The 27,548-nt window shown below is 37.2% G+C and overlaps 3 protein-coding genes and 1 pseudogene across 4 annotated transcripts; 1 reads left to right on the forward strand and 3 right to left on the reverse strand.

Annotated features, from left to right (window-relative positions):
• Nucleotides 1-3,118: 3,118 nt before the first annotated feature.
• On the reverse strand, nucleotides 3,119-3,674 carry LOC105038162 (uncharacterized). Its single transcript, XM_010913874.3, has one exon. The coding sequence runs from the start codon at nucleotides 3,629-3,631 to the stop codon at nucleotides 3,305-3,307; it is 327 nt and encodes a 108-aa protein (XP_010912176.1). The 5' UTR covers nucleotides 3,632-3,674; the 3' UTR covers nucleotides 3,119-3,304.
• A 1,765-nt stretch (nucleotides 3,675-5,439) lies between these two features.
• LOC105038163 (early nodulin-like protein 15) lies at nucleotides 5,440-6,223 on the reverse strand. Its single transcript, XM_073253373.1, has 3 exons — nucleotides 6,052-6,223; nucleotides 5,577-5,956; nucleotides 5,440-5,454 (listed from the first exon to the last, which is right to left on the reverse strand). Exons 1-3 carry the CDS (start codon nucleotides 6,221-6,223, stop codon nucleotides 5,440-5,442), a joined length of 567 nt encoding a protein of 188 aa, XP_073109474.1.
• Nucleotides 6,224-6,253: 30 nt separating this feature from the next.
• LOC105038169 (pentatricopeptide repeat-containing protein At1g80880, mitochondrial) lies at nucleotides 6,254-13,978 on the reverse strand. 2 transcript variants are annotated; one of them, XM_073256262.1, is made up of 3 exons: nucleotides 13,310-13,978; nucleotides 10,312-11,654; nucleotides 6,254-6,821 (listed from the first exon to the last, which is right to left on the reverse strand). In XM_073256262.1, exons 1-2 carry the CDS (start codon nucleotides 13,969-13,971, stop codon nucleotides 10,622-10,624), a joined length of 1,695 nt encoding a protein of 564 aa, XP_073112363.1. In that variant the 5' UTR covers nucleotides 13,972-13,978; the 3' UTR covers nucleotides 6,254-6,821; nucleotides 10,312-10,621. The 2 variants fall into 2 exon arrangements, with proteins under 2 accessions (XP_073112363.1, XP_010912182.4); XM_010913880.4 differs by lacking the exon at nucleotides 6,254-6,821 and adding an exon at nucleotides 6,946-7,470.
• Nucleotides 13,979-16,869: 2,891 nt separating this feature from the next.
• LOC140856246 (protein FAR1-RELATED SEQUENCE 5-like) lies at nucleotides 16,870-20,910 on the forward strand (annotated as a pseudogene).
• Nucleotides 20,911-27,548: the final 6,638 nt, after the last annotated feature.

Raw genomic sequence — 27,548 nt, forward strand, 5'->3', positions numbered from 1 at the left:
GAAAAAGGAGGAAAGAGAAAGAGGAAAAAGGAAAGGAGAAAGAGGAAGATAGGGAAGAGGGAGGAGAAATGTCAGCATCGGAGATGGAGAAGAGGAGCAATCAAAGAGGAAGAAAAAGGAAAGAGATAGGGATAAGAATAATTTGATTATTTTATAAAATAATAATATCATTTTATTAATGGAGATAGACAATAGGACCACATTAGACTATCTCAAAAATTTGAAGGACTAATTTGAAATATTTTAAAGTTGAGAGGATATAAGTAAAATTGGACTAAAATTGAAAGAATATTTTTATAATTTATCTTACATATTATTAGTAGACTAAAGCTCAATTTTGAATTCGAGCTCGAGTCTGGCTCAGTTGATATTCGAGTCGAATCGATTTTGAATTTTGCCTATTTTTCATTGAGCCAAGCTCGAGCTTGGGATATTAAAATTCAATCGATCTCAAGTCAAGTTTTAAGTCCAAGTATTTTAAATTAAGCTAAGTTTCAATTCGACTCGATTCGATTGCACCCCTATGCTTGAATAACAAAGACACGTGATAATTCATCAAAGCTCGAGGAAGTAAATTAAAAACCACTTGTCTCTTTTGCAGTAGCAGTCTATTTTAATGCTTAAGGTATTACATATATTTCTCACATTTTGTCTATCTAAACAAAGACAAAGCTTGATTATCCAGAGACCCAGACCTGGAACAAAATCTACATCCTAAATAGAAAAGCATACTCCCTTCCGAAAAACACAATGGTTTTAAATGAATTGATATGATTCTATAATGATTTTTTTATAGCAAATTTGATAAAAGCACATTCTATTTTAAATTCTCTACTTTCATCTTTTTTGATAATTAATGAAAGAGTGAATATAATGTTACCCAAAAAAAAAAAAAATGCTAATGAGTGAATATAGACTAACATTTCATTACCTCACGTGCTTCTTGTTAATTCCGAGAGTTGGCGTGTGACATGCACGTTCGAGCTCATACGAACACATAGAAGAATATCAAATATGAGCAAAGTTAGTAAAATATGATTATTTTTATGAAGATGAGATTTAGCAGTTCAAACACAAATATCTAATCATCCACCAAATAATCAAAGTCGGGCATTGGAATGGAAGTGAAGATCCATTGCTTTCCTCAAAGTCAGGTATTGGAATCGATCCTCCTCATTTCGTGCCATGCATTGTTCAATCAGGTTGTGTTTGAGTAGGTAAACATTGAGTAAATTTAAGATTAAGCTTGATTTGTGTCTAAGGCTGGGTCAATCCAATCCAATCCACACCCAATCCAATTCTAATACGCTTTCCTCTCGGCGATGTCCAACTTATGACACTATTTCTTCTAACTCGAATTGACTCTTCAAATAGGACATAGTTAGTGGATCTGAATTGTGGTATTTTAAATCATTTAATTAACAATTTATTTACCTTAGATACTAAAGAATGATATCCATTTGCAGTAATTCACTATCCTCGGTATAAGCTGTTCACCTTTATATATATATATATATATATATATTAAAATAAGATTCTCTGTATACACCAAAAGTGGCGCTGGAAATGGACTCTGAGCCGGATTTCAAGTCGTGGACTAAACCTGAAAAATTTAGATCAGCTTTAGATTTAAATGTAGAGCCCATTTATTTTTCTGACCAAACTTGAAGATGTCATTGGCTTGACTCGAGGCCAAACAAGATCCAAAACGGAGCCTGAATTCAAATATGAACAAATTTCAAGCTCTTTATCATCCTTCCTTGAATTTTTAGGCTCACAACTATTAAATGTTGGTGTTTTCGAGCTTCTATAGAATCATCTAAACGTACAATAATTGAATGCGATTCAAGACATGTAGAAATGATTAGAATTCTTGATATCAATGAAAAAATCATTTGTGATTCAATGAACCATAGTTCACTCCATAAATTAGAACCAGTCAAATTGGACTCAGGCCAGGCTCGGGCTTGAACTTGGTGCCCAGATTTTCCAAAAATTTTAAACGGAAGTCCAAAATTTTGGATCAGGCTCACATGTGGGTGTGATCCGGCCCATTTCTAGCCCTAACTAAAAGCAACATTAGCAATCATCTCACAATTAACAATTAATATGGCCTTTAGAAGATGATTTTATCAGCATTTTAAGTCATGGTAGCCCAGGTTCTTTTATGCCTTAAAAGAAAGAATAGGTTGGCACGCAGAGATCAATGCATTACTTGTTCCTCTCCCTGTCAAGCGGGTTTGGTATTTTTCCGCTGTGTTCTCAAACCAAAAAAAAAAAAAATCCAACACCCGTCACTTGGTGCCTGGTACTATTCCAAGTTAGAAGAACTTTTTATGCCAATTATTATGACCTCTATTATAAACAATTTTGATTACCTCGTCAAGTAAATAACTAATATCTATAACAATCTAGAATTTCTCAAAAATAAAAAAAGATTGAAAAATATTATTTAAATTTTTTAATCTTATATAAGAATCTAAGATCTTTTCAATACATATACTAAACACACTCCCACGGATTCTTATATACTCCCACTTGTTAAGTCCTCGTGTTGTCATCAAAAATCTAAATCTATTCAAATCAATCACAAGTATGGTAAATCTTATCACAAACTCTATGTTCATGGTCAACCCAAATAGCCTCGAATTGTAGTATTTCTTAATCTACATGGATTAGATGAAATATAAAATGTTATTTGAATTTCTTAATTCTATATACCTAGCCTAAGAATTCATATGCACTCAAATCCAATGATAAGAACTACAATCAATCATTGTTAACCCTAATGAACCCATACTTCAATATCTCCTAATTCATATAGAATTTGGAACGGATCCAAAAAAATAGAAAAAAAAGCTTATTTGGATTTGCATCTTATGCCCAAGATCTACCTCCTGATGTGGGACTACTATCTTTATGACATCAAAAATTTCCTCCTAGGAACCCAATTCCCTAGCGAGCCAAGTTGACAGCTTTGGAAATCTCGGCCTCTTCTTACTTGGCCATTAGGTTTTTGCTCAGAATTCTTGTTTTTTCATTAAAAAAAAAAAAACCATTCATTTTCAGCAAGTCATGATCGGGTTCTCCTAGAAATCCATTAATCTCGTTCAAAAGATGATAAAATTTGCAACATAAATTTATTTAAAGTAAAATATATAGTGTGAACAAAAGAAAACGTGACCACATATACCATTGATATTAAAATCAAAAGCAATCACCACTAAGATTACTCCTTAGACTCATACATCCTTACCGTCGAAGATCAAACCAAGACACGTCCAACAAACACCAAAGAAAAAGCCTACTTGGACTTGGATGCTCCGCGGCCGCCGCTGCCGTCGGAGCCGTTGCCGACGGTGGCCTTGGCGACATCGCCGGGCGTGGTGCCGGGCTTGGACTTGGAATAAAGAGTGACATAGCCGATGGCGGCGACGATGAGGAAGCCGCCGACAGCCATGGCGGCGGGGCTGAAGGGCAGGTTGCGGCGCTGGTGGAGCACGCCGCCGGGGTGCTGCCCCGGTGGCCGCTTGGAGGCCTCCACCCCCTGCGCCTTTACGTCCTCCGGTCGCATCTTGTGCGTGTCCGCGTTGCTCCGCCACCCCTCCTTCTCTGTATTGCTCCCTGCCATTCTCTCTCTCTCTTTCTCTGTGGTTTGTGGGATTTCTCATGGGAAGGGGAAGGGGGTTATTCCGGTGCCACGTTTGAGGGACGTGCATGCATGGTGGACAGGACACGTTGCAGTAGACCTATTCATCTGTGGCACGTGTCTTTAGATAAACCGACTAATGGGTGCAAATGGAGGTGGAGTTCATCTGGATGGATGGATTTTAGTGAACGGGATCTGATGGCTTTGCGATCCGTCCGCTGGACATGGATCATCAATCGTGCTTTTTGATGGTTGTCTTGAGACGGTTAAAATACTTTGATACCAGTTAACTTTAGGTAAAATTACAGATATTATCAGCTTTATTTCTATATTTGCAAAAAATATATATATATTTTATTATTTATCTTCGAGAAACGATCAATATTTTTTTTTTGATAAAAAAAAGAAATCGCACCATTATACCATGCAAACATGGGTAACAGATACATACACAATGGTAATAACAAGATGATTTCGCATGTAATTATAAGTTTCGGTAAATTGGCCAAACACATAAATATATAATAAAATATTAATAAAATTATTTTTTATCAGAATACATTTAAGTGCGTTTGATTAGTCATTAAAAAAATATTTTTAATTTTTTAATTTTTAAAAAATAAAAATCAAAAAATAATGTTTGATAACATTATAAAAATAAAAAGTAAAATTTAAAAAATCAAAATAATTACTTGCAAAAATTTTTTGCTTTTCAAAATTTGCTTTTCTGCTTTTTTTTACTTTTCTACGTCTAAAACGCCAAACCAAAAAGTAAGGAGTCCGAACCCTTCTCCCTCATCGAGCTTTTCACCTCCCCACTCCCTTCTTCCTCCCTTTTCGAATCCTTCTCTCTCATCAAGCTCTTCATCTGCTATCCTCAAATATTGCTTTTTGCTTTATAGCAATATAGTTACCAAACATATTCTTTATTTTTTTTTATTTTTACTCAATAGTAAAAATAAATAAAAAATAAAAAATATTTTTTAAAAATTAAAAATTAAAAAGTGTAACCAAATGCATCCTTAGTTATTTTCCATAAATTCAGATGATTTCTTTACGCAAAATTTTCTTGACCATATTCCGTTCCGAGGACCTTGCAGAAAGAACAAAATCCTCTCATTCTTCACATTTGCAGAGAGAATTGAGCACGTTTTGGTCTTTAATGGATCAGTGTTCATGATTCATAGGAGGAAAGGTCCAAACTTGCAGCCCGACCCGTAAAGAAGGAACTATTTTTGGACAACTGTACAATAGAAACTCATCCCAGTTTCTCCTTTCTAGATGAGGGTTCAACTCTGAGCAATTTTTTCTTTGGTTTTTCGTTAGCATGTGAAAAGGATCAAATGTGATGAATCAGATTTCTTGATCAAGTCCAACAGTCATAGATTTCTAACTTGTTCATCGAATGATGTCGCCCTCTTAAACTCTCGGTGAACTCTGGTATTTGATTTACCTTCACATCTCACATGACAGCACTGCCTATTGCAAGATTTCATGCACCCAATCACCTTCTCATCAGAAGGTTTCAATGAGCCAAATGAATGGTTTATGGATTGCAAAAACTTTCTTCAAAGAAATTATATCCCCATATCCCTTAATGAATGCATAGTTCATTAGCGCTCACTCAAAAAAAAACAAAGTTCATTAGCGATATTGCTGGGACCTTAAAAAATTTAGACAATGTGAATATGTGATTTCAAGTTCTTCCTCAATGTTAGAAGAAATTAAAAAAAAAAAACCTGCTTTGCTATCACCTTTTTTGAAACTATAACAAATAAGCAAACAAGGAATCAAAGATTCCAAATCTTCAATAAGAAAATAATAGCAACAAAACAAGGAAACATAAAAATAATCAATGTCAATTACATTTCCCTCATCGATGATAGGGGAAAAGAAAAGAATATAAGAACCAAAAAGAACAGTTCACCCTTCTCTGCCCATCAAGCACTCGTAGAACCACCCCTACGGTCCCCAAAACAACCAAAGCAGCAACAAGTCCCTTCCTTTGAACCACCATCAAAGCACCACTCGTTGGGGCAATAGACGGGCCATCATACTCCATTGGAGAGGGCGCAGGAGAGATCCGACGAAGCGCATGCCTCTCCGACATCACCACCACGATCAGCTTCTCCCCCTTCTCGCAGGCTCCCTCTGCACCACTGATGAAATAATATGGCCCAGACCAATGAAGCTTCACCACTGCGGTCCCATCCTTGTGCTCCGCTACCGGGCTCGATGTGTTGCAGCTCAAGTAGTCCTCCCTCCTCACCTGCAGCACCGAGTCCTTCTCGCCATCATACTTCCATACTGCAAGCAAATGAAGGAGTGGGAGTGTTGAATTTGATGTTTGTTGTAAGAGAGGAAGTAATTCTGGAAGGAGGTGAAAGGTGATGAGAAATTACCAAGGGAATCACCAACTTGGAAACGAGTTGCCCCTGCCCATTGGTTGAGAGATTCTGAGGTAGAAGATGGAACTTTCCATGCTTTGGTGTTGCCTCCAACGAGATGCTCTCTGGCTTCTGAGCCAATGTTAATGAAGAGAAGGATGAGGAAGAGAAGCGAACTAGATGACATGGGTGAGGCCATGGAATTTTTTTTCAGAGATCGAGAAAAAGAGGCTCGACGGAAGACGGAGAGGAAGACAGATACGAGAAAGAAGAAGAGAGGAGGGGGGGTGGCGGGCGGGCCGCGGTGGGAGAAAGAGGCTTGATGCTTAGAGGAAGTGAAATCACGGTGAGCGAAGGGAGTTTGAGAGGTTTTGGCAATATTTAAACGGGGAAAAGGAGCAAACTAGCCGTTGAGAAAGGTTCAGAAGTCTGGTGAGGCTCTCGGTCAACTCAGGCTTCAACGGTCAGGAATTGAATAGCTTTTCGATGGAATCCTATGTTTTGGTGATGACGGTAACCTCCAAATCTGAAAACATTGTCAGTTGTCTTGTAGAGGAGGAAGATAAATTAGCTTCCAGGTCCCACTGTAAGAAGCCCATGACCAAAACACAAGGTTGGCTCCCTAGATTTTAAGCTGATAAGCCTGCATTTTTCTTTTTTTTTGGGTGTTGTATTTAAGCTGATATCCTCATGCATCGGATCCTTTTTCGTACCTAGGGAAAAAGGTCGGCTTACTGAGCCGGAAAAGCCTTTTGATGCCCATATGGGTTTAAATCTTTCTTCCACTACATATAAAAGAATTGAGATGTTGAAGATGGGGCTCAAAACAGATAGGATATGAATATTTAAATCCTATCTAGAACAAAAAGAAAAAAACAAGTAGAGATTGTATAATCGACCACAAACATACTATACCATGCAACATCTTCATTCCTGTAATTTCTACTTAAAAGAGCATTGATTATTTTTTCTATTACAAATATGATGTATTGAAAAATGTTTGTCAATCTAAGAATCAACTTTCCTCTTTTGTTATAGTGCATAACAAGGTTCATACACCTGAAAGCTAAATATGCCTTCCCCCACTGGAAAGATGAAATGGTGGAATATCTGCATTCAAATCTTCAAACATTTCTCAAGTTTAACATAAATCATCACATTGCTCTGGACCGAACAATTCGCAGAAATTAATTGGATATTACATAAATTCTTCCATCTGATGTTCTGATGTACCAAGCATAAGCAAGAAGATCAAGATTTAGCCACACAATTTGCCCCCAGCAAGAAGGATCAGACACTTGGTGCTGAAACAGTGGCATAGGCATGTCCATTGCAAGTACTACAGCTGCCTATTTCTATGGCAAATGAAGTGATGATTAATAACAACTGCAGCTGGCATACAAGGCATTCAGAGTCATCAACATAATGCACCACCTGTTAATCCCAAAGAAAGAAGAAAAAATTACTTGTGCTTCCATAGAAGGTGGATAACCACTCATACTTCACATTTCATTAAGAAACAAGATCACAGCCATCCAAAGAACTATATTAGACACAGTTTACTATCAAGGTTTTAATTTCCATCACTATTAGGGTCACTGTAGGTACATCCAAATTGACAACCATGGAATACAAGGATACAATATTGCACCAGTTCTTTCTGGTATAAGAAACTGGCAATGATCAAACAACTATTCCTATTCTCTTAAGTAGACTGCTAATTAAATCCTGAGAAAACCTGAAATTTAGAAGGAACAAACCTAAATTTTATCATTCATTTGTCAGCTCTTCAGTCCCTGAACATGCCAACCAGCTTAACCATATATGAATTCTTAGAGGCAAAGGCTGGAAGGTATTTCCCAACATTCAGAAACCTTTGCCTTGATGCCTAAGAAAAGATGCTATTAGGGAGCATAGAGCAGTTTCTTTCTTCATGACAAAGCTCATAGATTATATCCACTTTCTCCTCCTATTCTAAAAGTTCAACACATTTCTTTCCCAAGGCCACATGCCATCAGATTCATGAATGCTCCAAGGGTGACGATCTTCCAAGCAACTTCTTAGTGCCATAGTCATCACCTCGATCCTTGACAAAATCGGGAAAGATATGAATTTACAGGGATGGAAACTCACAAACCCACCAAAAACATGTGTCACTCTCCCTGGATATCCAGCTATGCAAATTCCTTAACTTTGTTGTTCTACCAAAATAAGGGAACAAAAATGCCACTGCCACAGATCTCACAAAAGCATCCCTCAGAAGGCATGTAGAAAAAGTCCCAAGCAAAAGTGACCCTAAAGTGAAGGCTAAGGGCCTATTTGGGTGTTTAGGATTTATAACCTTAAGATAAAATTTATGATAGGATGTAGATTTTGATCCTATAGGATTATAAAAGAAATATTTTATGTAAACTAATCCTATCCCACATTTGGATGATAAATTAGAATTTTCTCCTCCTCCCTTCTTCCTCTTTTCCTCCTCTCTCTACCCCTTTTTCTACTAAATTAATAAACTTATCATTATCAAAATATCATATTACTCATTATAATTATAAAATAATTCATATCATGAAAAAGCTAACATCTCCTTGTGTCTTTGAAATTTGCCTCTCAAATATCCGCTACTCGAATCCAATTATATATATTTTATAAATTTTTATAAAAAAAATATACCGCCATCCACCTAATTGCTACTCCTGAGACAGAAAGAACAAAGGAAAAACTGGGGGGAAAACATATGAAAAATCAATAAGAATAAAGGAAAGATGGAAAAAATTGAAAAGTAAGCCTCCCTCCTCCTCTCCTCCCTCCCCGCCTCCCTCCTCTTCCTCTCCTCTAGCCAGATCCTCATCTTCCTATGCTTCTCGCGAATCTTCTCTACCGTCACCGACAAGCCCCTTTTTGTCGAGTCCAACTCCACCTCCCCCTACTACCCACCCACAACATCCCCTACCTTCCCTATCTCATCTTGGGCTCCGTCGGTGACATCCGCATCCTCAGGAGGACCCTCTAAGCTCTCTACTACCAGACTAACCACTCCACCTCGACTTGGAGGCCTCCTTGACGAAGCCTAGAGCTCGCAACCACCATCCAAGAGGAGGAGGGCGACAAGATAGGGGAGTGAGGCGGCATAAGGGGCCAGAGGAGTGCGGAGGAAGGATGAGGGAGAGGGTGCAAGTGAGGTGGGTTATGGAAGAAAGGAGAAGATGACGAGGATGAAGAGAAAGCCCGATGATCTCACGAACAATATAATGACCATGGGATGATATTTTTTTCTCTATAGGATTAGCCACTTCCTGTTGTTCTTTTATGCCATGTTTTAGCCATCCAAACAATGATTAGGAAAGGAAATAGGATTTTATCAATAGGATCCATTGATCCTATAGAATTTTGGCCAATCCTATCCTTTCCAAACAAGCCCTAAGGTGGAGATATTTTCAGAGACTCAATATGTCATTCATCTTGACTAAATCACCACTTTAAAGGCCTCCAACTTTTATAATCTGCCTTAACATGAGACATATTATCCTAAATTATTAAAAACAGCACCCTCCCCTTACCAATAATTAAATCATCCATGTATGCCCTCCAAGGAAACCTACCATCCCAAATTACCCAATTGTTAAAGCCACTCATCCATCAACGCTCCACAGCCCTCAGCAAATCTTACCTAATCCCATAGCTCAATGCACTCTCCCATCCCATGAAATGAAATCATTCTTCGATTTAACCATCCTTTTTACAAAAGAGCATTCTTTAATCTTTTTGAACTGATTAACAAATCTTATTGGAATTCTAAACTAGGACAGAGTATATGGGAGGGATGGGCGAAACATAAATTTGCTAGCATGTTCCTACTGACAGTGAAAGATCTTTCCCTTCCAAGACACTCTCATATGGCACCGGACCTGGACTAGAACTTAATGATCCTAAAACATGCTCCAATCCTGAAAATAGCATCCTTGCCATATTGATCTTCACTTGCTCATGTTTGGAATTTAATCTTCCAGACCTCAATAGCCTGGATTCTTTAGTGTTAACATGTCAAACCATTCTGTTAGGTAGGTTCATGACTATTATGTATTACAACTGGATGCTTAGAGAAAATGAAACAGCAGTATGCAACTAAATCCATCCATTTATTTTGTATTGAAAGCAGCTAGAATCAATACATAACGCTTGAACAATGGAACTCAAAAACAGGGTTCACATCCCTAACAACATATATATTAACGAAAATAGAAAAAATCATATGAAGAATGAGGAGGTGCTTACCTCATAATGGAAGTATCAGGGCAGTTCCATCAGCCAGACTTGTGCATAGCTTTCAACTGGAGGATTCCACTTCACAGTAACCAACAACGAAAAGATCTGACTACCAGACTATAATGTAACAACTTAAGGAAAAACTCTAACAAATGTGTCCCACATGCTAGAGACTAGGGCTAATTTCTGCCTTATCTCCATCATAACTACTTCCTTATGTCAATTTGGACCAGAAATCAATTCTTTATACTTGACCTCTTTAATAACAAAATAATAGGTGGATTCACCTCAAAGTGACCAAACCATGCCAAGTGACCAATTAACGAATTTTTGCACCTGCCATACTGTTAAATCTTCCATGCCGTGAGACAATATATTCTTTGCCTCCTCTGCTCCAGTGGTTTTTATTCTTTGACATAAAGGTCTTGAAGAGCTTCTCAAGTTTAGGATCAGCAGGAAAACCCCTAGATATCATTTCATTGTAAAATTCTAAAGCTTTTGGAATCCAGCCATGCAATGCCAGCCCTTGTACCAATGCCATATAGTGTGCAGAGCCGGGAACAACATTGTACCTCTTCATTTCACTCCACATTCTCAATGCACCGTCAGATTTATCAAGGCTGAAAAACTTATCAAAAAGTAGGAGGAAGGTATATCCATTAGGGCCACAACCAACAATTCTCATTTTATTCATCACCTTCAAGGTTCCTTCTACATCCTCTGCCTTTATGAAGGCATGGTAAGTATCAATGTTTGGGTGAAAACCTTTCACCATCATTTCATCCAGAATCACTCGAGCTTCCTCTAGCTTGTGTGCTTCACACAATGGATATATCATAGAGTTGTATGTTTCAACATTTGGTTGCAGGCCAGCCTCTGTAATTCTTTCAAAGATATTGTTCGCATCCTTTAAGCAATTTTCTTTCGTCAGCACATAGATAAGGGAATTGTAGACCAGAAGATCAGGAACCCAGCCTCTCTTCTTCATTTCATCATAAAGCCTTAAACAATCAAAGAGGTTCCCAACTTTTGAAAAGCAACAAATCATATGAGAGTAAGTAGTACCATTCGGTGTTATGCAGCAGTTTGACATTTCTCTCCACACTCTCTTTGCTTCTGCCACATCACCAATGATATTACACCAGCCATCCAGAACTACATTAAAGTTGTCAGCTGTAAGTGGATAAAATTTCCGATTAAGAAGAAGAAATTCCTCAGCCTCCTCAACATTCTTGTTCTTGCAAAGAGCACAAAGAAGGGCATAATATGCTGCTAAGTCTGCATCTATTCTGAATGTCTCCATAGCATGGAATGTTTTTATTGCTTTTCTAGCATCATTTGCAGCTGCATACCTGAAAATTCAAAGAAAAAATTGGCAAAAATCAATTCATATGTGGTTAAAGGTATCCATAAGAATGTGCTGATCAACCATAATACATAAGGCTTCATAATTACGTAGTTCCAACAAAGAAAAAAAAAGCTCCCATGTTTTGCAATGGTACAGACATGTAGAAATGAGGGGATTTTGGTCTTTTCAGTTGTGCACTTTCAGTGCAATGATAACATTGTTTTCTTACATTGAGAATAAATGTCAAATCAAATGGTGCCAATGTACATCTAACTACATTCATTAGAAACATGAAAGCATTCTTTTGTACTTCACATAGGATCATAACGCTTAATGAAGCATTTCTAAATATGTGTACACACATATATAAAAAGATATATGTTCTTTGAGATGTATACAAAAAAGCATCGAAAAAGCACAATGCACAAAAACCACAAACTTCATTGTTTATGTTATAATTCAAATTCATAGACCTCATTACATTCTCCATATAGTAATATCAGTATCACATATTTTAGAATTAAGAATCCATCACTTCTGTCATTAGAAAGGAAGCCCTTCTTCTCATACCTAAACAACTTCAAGAAGTATCCAGGACATGTCCAATAATTATCTAACTATTAAGCCTTTTTTCCCAAAAGAAAAAGGATACATAAAACTAGTATCCAACACATATCCTAGTCATGCCCTTGGTGCCCATCACCATCTTATATTCATCAGCTATGGCATTCAATCTAAAGTATCTGCTTAACCTACTCAACAGCAAGTATTGAAATAGATGCACTGCCTATTTGGAGTATCAGACCAGATATTGGAGTAGATGCACTATAGGTTGGGGCATTTAACTATATACAGTTAAAGCAGAACTCACATGGTAACAGCAAATACCTTTTTTTATTGGAAGTAGGACGACTTAGAGATGACTGCATAAAAAATACATGAATGATTAAGTGAATCTTGGGGATGGAAACCTTGGATATGCAAAGCAGCGATGCAGCTAGTGGCAAGGTAAACCAGCTGACAGAGCTAGTAGCAGTGAAGTTAGGAGTCTAGCAAAGTCGAATAGCAAGAAAGTAGGCTAACAAATGAGGGATTGATTGGCAGGATGACATCAAGGATGAAAATCTTGAGGAAGGCAACAATGATAAAGAGTGAGTAACGATATTGAACAGGGCAATAATGATAGGCTAATCGCTTGGCAAAAGTCTAAAGATGAGGAAAGCGCACTTCAGAACAGGTTTTGGCACCAAGAGTTAATTGACATAAGTGGATGAAGCTGATCCTAAAGTTGTATAGATTTACGGAACGAGATGAAACCAGCCTTCAAGCAGCAACGGTTATAGGTAGCGACACAAAGGATGTTGTTAGAAGTGCTTCAGTACATTGTGCAGTATGATGAAAGGAAAAATGGAAATAAACCAATGCCAGTCAGAGTGAGACTTGGTAAACTGAAATTTGGGTTTAAGAACTCAATCCTCTACCATCTTTGAAGCCTCTTCTGCTGTAATTCAAAACCCTCCCAAATACTCTTAACTCTTCATCTCATGAAATAAAAGAAAAACAACAAAGCTGCCTTAATGCAATACCAGAACCCAGTAAAAAGGAGCTAAATTTAGCAAATGACCAGTCTACATTACCGAAAAGAGTTAAAGTTATCACCTTTCCATCATGATGACCATCGCTCGCTGGGTTAGAATCGATTTCCGGTACAACCGGCGCACCAGCCACCACGCGAGGTCGAATCGCCCCTGCTTGCCCAGCACCCAGAGCATCAGATGCCAAGCCCACGGGCAACCTAAGACATGCTCTTCGGCCCACCGCAAGGCAAGGAGCGCAGACTCCCAATCCCACCTCAGCTCCCATAGCGCCTTGCACACCAAATCCCTAGTGATCTTCACGCCGGAGGAGGCCCGGAGAAACGCCAAGGCCTCCTTGGGCGAGGATGACAGGGACTTAGCCTGGGAGAGCAGTTGGAAGAAGCCTTGGAGGTCCGATTCGTCGACGGGAGTCTTAGGCTGGTCGGAATCGGACTCGAAATCGCTGGAATTGGTGTCGGGTGAGGGACGGAGGGAGGAAAGGATGGGGCTTTGGGGCTGGGCGCCAAAGGGTGGGAGGCGACACGAGGGTGACGCGAGAGAGGAGAAGGAGAAGGCCGAGGGCGCGGGAGAACGAGGTGGGAACGGGCCACAGGGGCGAGGAGCAGGGTTTAGGAGAACAGAGCGGAGGAGGAGAAGAGGGAGTCGCGTTTTTCTCCGGGTTACGGTCACAACCGGCACCATCCCGGGGAATTGTGGTCGTTTTGGAGCCAGGTCACGGCTCATAAATCGCGGACCATGTAAAAAAAATTAAAATTGACGCACTTTCTAACCTTCTCAACCATAAAAAAAGGTCGGCACACCTTTGCTGATCTAAAATGGATTTAGGGCTTAGATCACACCTCAATAGAAGCTATGTACCTTACAAATAATGGGAGAGTGTATGTTTAAGACCGTCATGTCCAGCATGAGGGTTTTGGTAAGGGTTCTCGAGAGAGAACCAAAAAAGGACAAAATGGTCGAGATAGATCTCGATCAACTGGCTCTGGAGAGGACTTTCTAGCCAAATGTTACTAGGAGGCCAAATCCAACTGCAAAGGGGGCAAAGGCATCACTTCCACAAAGTTTTGCTTAAAAGAGTAGGTTCAAGGAACTGGAATTTAGGAAAACCTAATCCCTAGTAGTTCAGGAGGCTCAAAAATTTGGATGGGAGACATCGAAGGTAACCGACGAGGAGATAGTGGTGCTTAAAAAAAGATTTGGTGATGTATTGATTTTTTCAATAGAAGAGATATGATACTCCTCTAGTCGATGCAAAGCAGCACTATTGGATAAGTTTTTTGGAAAAGGTCTCTCTTTAGATTTTATACAATGTGAGATGAGAATCTCGTGGGAGGATGGAAGGAGAACTCCATATCTTACTGCCCTCAAATGGTCTTCTTTCTTTTAGACTTACCTTCTGAAGAGGCGAAGGATAAAGTCCTTGCAAATGGTCCACAGTCTCTTGAAGGACAAATCTTGACCCTAGAAAGTTGGAGAGTTAACTTCAGACCTAATAGAGACTCCATTGAACATGCCACAATTTGGGTTCGACCATCAAATCTCCCATTAGAGTTGTCAAATCTCAATTGTGGGATCTGGTTAGTTCTTGATGAATGGATGGAATCATCAGTCAGAATGGGATTTACAAGGATGTGTGTCTTTATAGATATCTCCAAACCTATTTGTCTAAGTGCCAAAATTCAGATGGATGATGATATAGTAGTGTGGCAGCAGTTCACTTAAGTGACTATCAAAAATTTGCTATAATTGTGGGTGGCTTGGGTGTGTTAAGGAAGAAGATGGTTGCTCGATGGTCCACAATCCCAATGCTAAACAAGTTTATAGACCACATATTCGAGCAGCCGAAGTATTTGTCTCCAATGCTCGAACATCAGCTAGCAAAAGGTCACCCATTCTGGCTCAGCGACTAGCCAACAAAGGAAGGATGGTTGCACCCAAGAAAGGTAGTTAAGAAACCACCACCTAAGGTGGCTCTAGGGCCAAAATTACCTTTTGAAGCTTGAGACTTAGATTTAATCCATTGGAGAAGGTCAATGATGAGGGAAGTACTGATCCAAAAAATATGAAAATTATGCCGGTATCCTCAGCATAGGTAGTGATAGTCATCACATCTACAACATTAAAAGGAAAAAGGTCTCCAACCAAAACATCCAAGCTAGCTACTTCACTATGATCTGAATCCCTCCCTTAAAAAGAAGTACTCATTCTAGAAGATCATACACTAGAGGTAGGAAATTAAAATGTCAGTCCAAGATAGAAAATCCATGTTGTTTATGTCCAAAAGGCAATATGGAGACCAATGGAGGTAGCACTAAAATCTGATGCCAAATATGCTGAAGGGCTGGAGCTTGTCTTATCTGTAACATCAACTGATAACATTATCTTTTTCATAATAAGTGTATTCAATCACTAAAGTTTGCACTTATCAAGTTGATCACTCGAAAGGAGCAACATCACTTTCTAAAACTTTCTTTTTGGGTGACCAGTGTATAGAAGCTGATATGGTGTCTAGCACAAAGTCCATGTTAGAATATATGGTGTCTAGCACAAAGTCCATATTAGCATCTATAGTTTTACATTAACAATATAAATATTAGCATGGAACCATCGGGAGTAGCCAAAACCTCTTTTATTAATTCTACTGAATTCTTGGTTTGCCAACACAATCTTTATATATGCTATTTTTTAGAATCCAGACTCTTTGATAAGAGAAATTATTGGTTGGAATAAGCCTAACACCTGCACTCTGTGCGAACCAATAAGAGAAAAACATATGGCATTTCAGATTAAAAAAATGTTCCAGCTCTTTGGATGGAAATGAAGTTAACCGTGGTTAACTTTTTCATAGGGTTTAGGGCGAGATTTTGAAATTTGTTAGAGGAGAACTACATGATCAAACACTGAACAGTGACAGTTGGTTCCCTTTCTCGTTAGAAAGGGAGAAAAAAAATTATCTAAGCCCTAAACAGTAACCCGTGGTCCCCTCTCCTCCCTCGTCGGTGGAGGCCTCCCACCGAATCTCCCCTCTCTCTGCTAGCCTCCTCCTTTGTCGGTAGAGGACTACCATCGGATCTCCTCTCCCCCCTCCGACCTCCTCCCTCATCGAAGTTAAACCCAGTCTCACCCTCGTCGGAGTCAAACCCATTATCGCCCTCATTGGAGCCAGAGCCAAACCTAGTCTCGCCCTTGCTGAAGCCAATCCCAATCTCCCGTCTCCTCCCTCCTCAGAGCTACCCCACCTTGATGCTGCCACATTGTTGGTCCCACCATCCCCACTATCTTCCCCCTTTTCTTCGCCACTGGCCAGCCTCCTCCCTCGCCGGTGCCAACCCAATCTCGTCGGTCACCTCCCTCCTCGGGGCCACCTTACCTCGATGCTGCCACTGCTTCGATCCCACCATCTTCACCAGAGCTAACCCAGTCTCGTCGGTCTTCCTCGCTAGAGCCAACCTCAGTGACTCGGCCACATCCACCGTCATGTTCTCCTCCCCTCCGTGGCCTTCTGCAGATAACACCTCCTCCCGTCCTTATGTCATTCAGAACAGTGAGATGTGTTTGGGTTTTAATAATTTATTTTTTATTAAAAACTAAGTTATAATATTTATAGTTATCATCATAGTGATGGAGAACTCTCATCATACCCCTCAAGGTATTGAAGATGATATCTTTCTTTCTAGTGATAGAGATGCTATTCATATTGATAGTGATGGAGAAGGAGAAGCTATCCATTCTTGTGGAGATTATATGGATAAAATTGAAAAGTCTTCTGCTATTGTTTTAAGACATGAGGTAGAAATGAAGATTTATTAGGACAGATTGTGTATAGTGAAGCAGAGGCCTATAAATTATATTATGACTATGCTCATTGTGTGGGTTCTAGTGTTTGAAAAGGAAAGCAATATTACTTTCTTAAGATAAATAAAAAAATTAGATAAAAAGATTATTATTGTTCAAAGAAAGGACTGAAGGATGATATTTTATCTACTGATATAACTTATACTAGGATTGATACTAGAACTGATTGTAAAGCAATGATTCATTTTATAGTTGATGAGCAAGGATAATGAAAGATAACTAGATTGATTTCTAAACATAATCATGAGTTAGTTAGATCTGAACAGAGGTATTTGTTGAGGTCCGTGCAGGCTCTAACTTCTGAAAAAGCTAATGTAATTGAGTCAATGGTGAATGCGGGGATCTGAACAATCAATGCCTATTCTTATATGGTTGAAGAGGGAGGTGGAGTTGAAAATACAGGATTTACAAAATATGATTGTTATAATTATATTAATCTTTAGAAAATGATGTTAATTGAGGTCAGAAACTCTCAAAGTCTTGTAAGTCATTTCAAGTATATGGCAAATCAAGATGGCATGTTTTATTGGGATGTGCAAGTCAATCAGGATGGTAGAATAGCTAACTTTTTGGAGGGATGGAAGATCTAGAATTAACTATGACTGCTTTGGAGATGTTGTAGTTTTCGACACCACTTATCGAACAAACAGATATAATTTAATTTGTACACCATTTGTGAGGGTTAATCATTACTGGCAAAATATCATATTTGGTTGTACTTTCTCGTTAGATGAAACCACAATATCCTTCATATGATTGTTTAAAATATTCTTAGAGTCGATGGGTATCACTCTCCAAAAATTATTTTCATCAATCAAGATCAAGCAATGGCGAAAGTAATTAAAGAGGTATTTCCAAATACACGCCATCATCTTTGTTTGTAGCATATCCGTAAGAATGCACCATCTCATTTGAGTAGCCTTAATTCTAGTAAATTTTTTCTATAATTGTTTAACAAATGTTTGCAAGGATGTCAATTAGAAGAGAAATTTGAAGAAACATGGGCTAGCATGCTTTCTGAGTATGATGCTCAAGATTACAAATGACTTAATAGACTATATAAGATTCGTCATAAGTGGTGCATAGCTTTTAACAAAGATACTTTTAATCGTGGCATTAAATCATCTCAAAGGAGCGAGAGTACAAACAATGTGCTAAATCTCATAGCTAATGTACAAATCAACATCTCTTACAAAATTTATACTTGCCTTTGAAAAGTCAGTTAAAAATTGGCATAGAAATGAATCTAAAGAGGATTTTTATTGTACTCAAAGTGCCCCTACATGAACAATCAAACCAAGTAAGATTTTGAAGCATGCATCTAAAGTTTACACACATAAAATTTATAGACTATTGGAAAAGGAGTTTCTTGAAGAATGTGGTGCAACATCATGCCATAAAATTTCATATGATGATAATATTTTTAGATTTTACATGATGATGGATGGGAAGGGTGCAAAAATTCAGCAAGTGCAATTTAATATATCTATCATGGAAGTTACATGTATATGTAAGAAGTTTGAGACAATGGGAATATTGTACTCATATATTTTAAAAGTGCTCAACCAAAAGAATGTGAATAAAATTTCAGAAAGTTATATCTTGAAATGGTGGACGAAGGATGCTAGAGCGAGCATGTATAATATGAAGCAAGATGAGCAATCACAAATGTCCATTGAGATAGAACTCATTTATTGCAATTGTGCAATGAGATATTCTTATAATTTGGTAATGATAAGCCAAGAGCATGAGAAATCAAGGAGAATTTTTTGGGATTCTCTTGAAAAAAAAAACTTAGAAGCTTTTTAAATAGATTGAGTTTGGATGCACAGACTTACACAAGGGATAAAGAAGCCAAAGATGATGGTAATGGTACTTATGAAGATGATGAGGATCCGTTGTTAGATCCACCACATATGAAGCCCAAAGGAGTTCCAAATTATAAATTTAAAGTCATTTTGAGAAGTGCAAGAAAAGTTCAACCCAAGGCCAAACAAGTAAGTAATAATTTATTTTAACATCTTCGTACTTGTTACCAATTAATCTTTAGATATTCTTTTACTATTTAAATAGTTTGTTATTGATAGAGCATACATTGATGGTATAGAAAAAGAAAAGAAGGCTGCTGGATCTTCCTCACATATCCAAAAAACCATTACTCAATCAAGTATCATGCTAGATGCCCCAATAGTACCATATCCAACTGCTCATCCAATTGCCATACCAAATCCCCATTTGTCAAATCAGGCAGAAATTTTTTTATCTATTTTTTTGGATCATAATGAAATTAAAATAGTGTTATGTTTGTAGGTATATCCAAATAATTTTCATCTACCAAATTATTTGTCTTGAATGTATCATTATCCATCACAACTTTTATCGCAAGTGCCTTCACAAGTAAATTATCAAAAAAAGAGAGAAAATGATAGAGTTATTTATTTATCACTAATTTAGTATATTTAAATTATTTGACATGATATTAGCAAATTTTAGAGTTCTCATGTATCTCAACAATTGGGTGCTACAACTCTTACACCAAATGTTCCTTTTGAAGTCATATGACAAGGGTTCCTTAATCAGTCATAGGTATGAAATTCTTTAATCAATCCTTTTACACTCTTTTATAATTTTTTAAGTATATACATTGCTAAATAATATCATATCATTTGGTGTAAAAATCATCACCTAATATTTGGAGATCTCCAATGTAGTAGCGAATATATGTTTATAGCTATGTTGGTGCTATAGAGATTTTTGATGATTAATTTTGACATAGTGGTGGTTGACTACTTCATTGAGATATTGTAAAAACTTAGTATATGTCATTGTAATACACTATATGACTCTTGTAATTTTGTATTGGTTGATTCCTTTTTGTAATATGATACTCAGTCATTTTGGACTCGAATTTTATAATATTTGTGACACTTGTAATGTGGTATTGAGCAAATTAACAAGATGATGTGAAATAGATTTTACTGGGTATCTATAGAGCAAGGCTGATGTTGAGCAAGCTGATAAAATAGTCCATGGGGACTCTCATACCCCAAATGTTGATCGACTCAAGTCTTCGACATTTATTTATAAGCATGTTGAGACCACTCTATAAACTAGTAAATACTTTTTCAATCTTTCTCCCTTCATGACCATAGGATAGTTTAGTTTAGTTTAGAATTTTCAGAGCTGCAGTGATATGTTGAATGGATAATTGCATAGCGACACTCTCCAAAATAATGCAAATGCTGAGAGTGACACTCCTCAGGATTGCAAGAGACTAATGGCCTTTGTTCTTCACCATTCAATTAAGAGGAGACTTGTTGGTGTTTTCTACAATTTATTGTTCTTGTAGTCATGCAACGTTCATCTGTCTGTTAGTCTTAGCATATTTTATAGTACTGGAAAGGTTGGCAGCTTAGGCAGCCGATTTTTCACAAGTCCAGTTATTTATACAGGTGGTTTCCTCTTGCATATGAAATCAATTAGATCATGATTTTTTTTTTGTTACACGATCATGATATTTTCAATAAACATGTAACTAAACACTAACTGGTGCCATAAAACAAAACAAAGTCAAAGATAATTATATTACTTGAATATAACTACAACAAGAAGAAGGATAAAAATCCCATCAAAAATATGTACATCATACCCCTATCCTTAGATTATCTTTTTAATATACAATCAAATAATTTTTCAATGTCCATCTTTGAAGTAATTATCTCTTTTCTTACATCACGAAGTAATAATTCAATAATATTGGAGTTGCTACTTCCAACTTCATCCATTATTTCCTCATTTGCAGGATAGCACCATCTAGCAAATCCATGTTCTTTGCACTGATAATATAATTATTTGGATTTTTCACTGAATTAGAGAGTGCAATACTTGATAAAATATCACATTTTGAGTAGCTTATGATCTGATAATTTAGCTTACTGGGCATATGAGAGTAATTGTCACTTGTTGTAGACATCCTACACAAACAAAAATTAAAAAGAAGTTAGTCACACAGCCAGCCACAGGTATCAGAAAGAAAAAACCAAATAAGCATAGAAATAGAGTAATATTGAGCCGGAGGAAATGTCCACTGGGCCAATGAAAAGGCTGTGAAGAACTAGGCTAATGTCATCATTTTGGAGGAGCATGATATTTAGAGGAGCACTGATGACTCCCGTTGAGAGAACCACCCCTGGGTGATCCATTTCGAAACTTCACTGTCCGACGGTGTGACCCAGATGATGCCCCTCCTCCCACCGACGGGAATATCTAGTGGGCCCATAAGAAGGCCATGCATGGAGGATCGGATCCATATCATCATTTCAGAGCCTCTCGAAAGCCGTCCCTCATCCCACTTCGGAAGCCATCTCTCTTCCATTGTCATTTTTCGATGATGCCCCTCATCCCACTCCAAAAGCCATCCTTCTTCCACTGTTGTTTTGCGATGACGCTCTTCATCCCACTCTGGAGCTTCAGTGACCCCGAGAACTCCCCTTCTCCTGTCGGGATCTATCGCTTGATCTTCAACAAGCTTCGAAATTTATTTTGAGAGAAAATAGAAGAGGAGGAAGAGGGGACGACAAGAAGATCACCTTTAAAAGCTATCTAGAGCTAGAAGACAAGGGTTGAGTGGATGATGGGTGAGGGTTGAGCGGTCGATGGGCACGGAAGATGGACACGACGGACTTCCGCGAAAAAATTAACCACGGTTAACTTCATTTCCATCCAAAGTGTTGTAACATTTTTTTAATCTCAAATGCCATATGTCTTTCTCTTATTGGTTGGCATAGGGTACAGATATTAAGCTTGTTCCAACCAATAATTCTTCCTCTGATAATGCCATTAATAAAATTAAAAGAATCAAGAGCTAAGGGGATTTCTGGTGTAGTCATTATTTGTTGGAGACAAGATATGGGTAATATTTCTTTCATCCACAAAAACAAACAAGTAGCCTTTAATATCATCACTCCTCAAGCAGGGCCAACTTGGATCATTGGCATTGCATATGCTAGTATTAATGAGATAGAATGCATATGCCTTTAGGCTGAGGCCACAATGGTTATGTCTTGGAGCTACCTCTTCTTCTTATTGGAAACTTTAATTACATCATCTCTTTTGAAGATGAGAAAGAAGAAAAATTTTCAGGGTGAACAAAGAAGTTCATAAATTCCATGCCTTTCTTCAGCAAACTAGCATAATTGATCTGAAATTTCATGGACCTACATATACCTAAGTTAATAATCAATAGGGCCTTGTTCAGGTCTGGGAAAGACTTAATAGGGCCTTTGCCTCAAATAAATGGCTTAATTTTTTTTTGAAAGAAAATATCAACCATCTTGCCAGATATGCTTCCGATCATTATCCCATCCTATTAGGGAGATTTTGAGAAGATTGATATCCTTCAGATTTCAAAAGTTCTAGTTATATTGCAATGGTATTCAGTAAGTGATCCAACAAACTTGGCATTATGAGGGTCACCATTCTCCTGGAGTTAAATTAACAAAGCTCTTGCACAACACTAAGACAACCCTCAAGAGGTGGAAAAGGAGCATTGATAATCCTTTTAAGAAAGAATGGCATTTAAATGAAGAAATCCATCGATTGCAAACTTTAGAAGTTCTTCTTAGTGGACTCATAGAATCACAACATCTATATCTTTTATCTCTATTAAGAGACTACTATAGAAATCCTAATGCAAGAAACATTATAGAGACAAATGGCTGGATCCACCTGACTTAAGGATGGTGATGCCAATACTAGATTTTTTTCACAATCTATAATGCTAAAATGGAGAAACCGTATCACTAGACTTAAAAGCAATCAAGAGGAGATAGTGGAGGACCAAACTTTTTAATCATTTCTAGCAAAGATAGTTTGTCATCCCTATTCAATAGATCTAGAGGTCCCAATGGTGCTACCAAAGGTCTCTTTGGAATAATCATAGCCTTGACCAAAGAGGTAGAGAAGGTGATAATAGAAGCACTCCAAAGTATGCAAGTAGACAAGGCTCTGAGATTGGATGGGTTTTCTAATCTTTTCTTTCATAAATTATGGCATATCATCAAAGGTGAAGTTATTCAAGTAGTTTAACATTATTTCAGAGTTGGTAAGTTGCCTCTTGATTGAAAAAAATTATATATTACTTTTATTTTCAGGAACAATAACTTTGAAAAAATTGAAGACTTCCGACCTATTAGCCTTTGCAACATCATATATAAATTAGTGGCTAAAAAAATATTAGTCAACCAGCTAAAATTCATCTTACTAACATCATCTCCTCTAAGTAAGGGGCATTTATTCAAGGTCAGTACATCACTAAATAAATCTTTCAAAGCTAAGAGAACATGCATTCATTATATAGAGCTCCACCTTCTAGGAGTTTAATAATACTCAACCTCATTATGGAAAGGTCTATGATCAGGTACATTAGGCAGTGGGCTTTTCTCTTTAAATTATTGGGTCAAATTGGGTTTGATACCAAACTTATTTAATTGATTAAAGAGACCATGAACGATACTTCTTATGCTTTGTTGATCAATGGATCACCTTTTGATTGATTTACTCTATCCTGTGGCTTCAAATATGACTATCCTCTCTCCCTTTATTTTTTTAGAATCTACTCGGAGGTATTTTTGAGATTTCTATACAATGTCAATTCAATATCATATTCTTAAAGCATTCAAACTATTTGGAGAAGGACCTTCTTTATCTCATATCTTCTTTGTAGATGATTGCCTAGAGCCACAATCAGGATAGCCTCTACTTATTATCTATCATCGAGACTTACTACTCATTATCCAGATAAGCAATTAATGCAAACAAATTTAATATAATCTTTAGCCCATCAATGCCTATTGCAATCAAATATCAGATCAAGGGGATTTTTCATATGTCTGAGCAAAGAACAATTGGATGTATCTTGATGCTCCTTTATCGAGTTCTTAACTTCAATCTATGGTTAACAAGCTGATAATCAGGATTGTAAATTGAAAGGGGAAGACTCTCTCCCTTGCTAGAAGAGCAATAGTTGTTCAATCCATGTTATCTTTGATACCTATATTTTGCATGTCATCTATATTGGTGCTGATGTCTATCCTTGCCAAGCAAAAATAAGATTTTAGAGCCTTGTTATGGGGCCACAATGCTGATCAAAGTGGTCTCCATTTAATTTCATGAGAGTAGGTGAGTCTACCTAAGAATAGAGAGAACCTTGACTTTCTTGAGCTTGCTATCAGGTGCAAGGCATTTCTATGCAAACTGGCTACCCAACTTATTCTCAATCCTGAATCCTTATGGGGCAAGCTTATACATGCAAAATATCATTTCTAAAATTGCTGGTTCAATTATCAACAGTCGAGAAGGTGCTCTCCAAACTAGAGGAAGATCAGTGAATGCAGGCCGTAGATACAACCTCATTTTATTTGGACTATAGAAGCAAGATCAAATATTAATATGCTAAAGGAACTATGGTTTAGCTCTACCCCATTATCAAGATGGTGTTAGATGAATAATGCTATGGGTAACCTAGAATTCCAGGTGCAAGAACTTATTAAGCCTGACCATTCTTGGAACCGAAATAAACTGATGGCTACATTTTCAGCTGATATGATCAACCAGATTTGCAACATTCCTCTTGCATAGGAAAGCTTATCTGATCAGCTTTATTGGGGTCCCAAAATAGACTACACCAAGTTACTACTAATGATATGTATGCTTTAGTTAAGTAGTTAAGTCTGACTCTATAACCGATATTCTTTATCATTTCAAGAGTATCCAGAAATTATGCTTTTCTATTAGGATCAAAATATTTGTGGAGACTTTTTTGGGATGGTTTGCCAACTAAAAAATTATTGCATACCTGAGGCATTGTAAACGAAGCTAACATCAATTTTGACATCTGTCAGTTGAGGAAACTGAACATGATATTATTCAATATCCTTTTGCTACGGCCTACTGAAATTACCTGCAATACATTGGTGGACGTGGCTCTATCCCTACATCCTTGCTGGCTCTAATAAAATATATATCTGATACCCATGTAGGGATGAGAGATAACCCTTGCTTGCCTGTATGTATGGTTAATTTGGAAGGCTCGAAATGACAAAATAATTCAGAAGTCTTCCTCCCTACCTATGCAGTTAGTTGCAAATATCTTCTACTTTCTTCTTCCAAACTATCAATAACATTCTATGATGGCTCTATCAAGGTACTGGGGTAGCAACCTAAGTCACAATACCAACCTCAACAATGTATTAGTCTCATGGCTATCCCTTCCCTTAGGAGTTATCAAGATAAACTTTGATGCTGCTGTAAATGATATCAAATCAAGAGCTGCTTTTGTTATTCAGGATCATATTGGCAGACTGATTAGAGCTGGGGGTAGATAATTAGCTCTATCCTTAGTTCCTCAAGTAGAATTAGCAGCCGCTTGGTTTGGTATCTCAATTGCAGTGAATGAATTGCAGGCACATCAATTATGGGCGGAGAGTAAATCTCTAATAGTCATCCTTGCTGTATACTGTTTTGGGTCTACTAATGCTAGTTATCTTTTATGCCTACTCCTTTATGATGCTGCACTATGTATCTTACATCCTCCATATCTGATTTATATTCCGTATGAGAATGCAACTTTGATCTTTGGTCTTTCGTTTATGAAGATCTATTATTTTGGTCATCCAAGCACTATATTTTATGTATTCTATCTTATGAGAGGCGCTGGACATTTAACATATTTTGGATTACGGTTCATTATGTGTATTAGCAACTACATTATGGGCACTTTTTTTTTTGATTCTATTACTTTCTGGTACAACCACTCAACCATTATGATGAACAAGATGCTGCAACTAAAATTTGCCTAGAATCTTTTGCTATATGATCGTTGCCTTTGTTTGGTAATACTTTCAGCAATATTACTCTATAAAATTTTGCTTGTATACTTTTTCAAGTGGCTGGATTACTTTTTGTATCTATGATTATAGGTAGTTGAATTCTTACCTTTTAAATAGTTGATGACCTATTCCTAATACAGCTCTTAACACCGTTTCTATAGAAAAAACAAAAGATAAAATATTTTGACTACATTTGTTTTGAACTTTAAGAGCTTATTTAGATATTGCTATATGATTGGACTAAAAATCCTATAGGAATCAAATCAGTTAGCCTATCTATCTTGCATTTTCTAAGAGTCTATCCAAATTCAATCCAAATCCTAAATTATGCACTGTAGGAAGAAACAAGATCAATAGAGATTTTTTTCTTCTTATAAGAATTGGGCTAGGTGATATTTAATTGATATAGAGCTATGCTTAAATGGATGGCTCAATCTACGATTCCTACAAAATTTTCAGTCCAATCATATGGAAACATCCAAACAGACCTGAAATAATTAAAATATCTCTCCCCACCCTTTTTGTCTCACCCAGAAAAGCCTACATCCAATTTAAACATGGGGGTAAAAAATAACAAAATACCTAATAAATTATACTAGACATTCCATCCATCTTATATTCATGCAACTCTTTTCATAAATCGTAAGTATAGCTAGTTCTTTTGCTCCAATCACTTCTCCTTGATTAGAGCCATGATTCTTCGATATTTATGGACATGAAACTTAAGATAATAAATACATAAACTAGCATTACTAAAACAAACTTAAAAGTAATATTTTTCTCTATTTTAATGAGAGACGATCAAGAGTCTACAAGCAAAGATGAAGGTGGCAGCATTAATTTGACTATACGATCCGAAGACTATCCTTCAAGGTCCATTTAGACATGTTCATGAGATAAGAAGCCCATGGCCCATGTAGACTAAAAGACATTATCTCATAGGCATATTGAATTTGCATACAGATAGATTATGGTACTTGCTATTAGATTTGAATAGACTTGGATCTTTAGCCTAATGAAGATGTGAGAGCTTAAACAAGAGGAATATGTGAGAGTCTATGCATGTGTATTAAGTCCTACATTAGTTATCCATCGAGGAGATCTTAGGTATTATATAGAACTAAATAGCCTAAATACTATCTTTCAATTAGTTTTTTCAAATGAGGTCTTAAGTTATTACAATTAAGTAACTCAAAATTTTTCAGCCTATTCGATTCCTCCAATTATATCCAAGCAAATTCTTTAAAAACATGATATTACATGGTAGTATTAAGCCTAATCATCATTCATAAAATAGTTTTGATTCATGTAAATATTTGCTTGATTTCTAAAAGAAATCAAAACTTTCATTTTCTCATTTAACAAAGTCAGTTATCTTAAAATCAAGATTTTGAGTAAGCCCAGACTGCCTTCAACTCTATGTCGGAGATTATCCTGCAAGAATGTAACTCGGGTGAATAAAATTATGTTAAGGATAATCCAAGCACAGTACTGCAAAACAAATTAGCAAATCTTGATCCAACTTAACTATTTGTTAACTATGAGAACTAAAGACCC

The sequence above is a fragment of the Elaeis guineensis genome, chromosome 1 (assembly GCF_000442705.2).
Source record: "Elaeis guineensis isolate ETL-2024a chromosome 1, EG11, whole genome shotgun sequence".
NCBI classification, from domain to species: Eukaryota; Viridiplantae; Streptophyta; class Magnoliopsida; order Arecales; family Arecaceae; genus Elaeis; species Elaeis guineensis.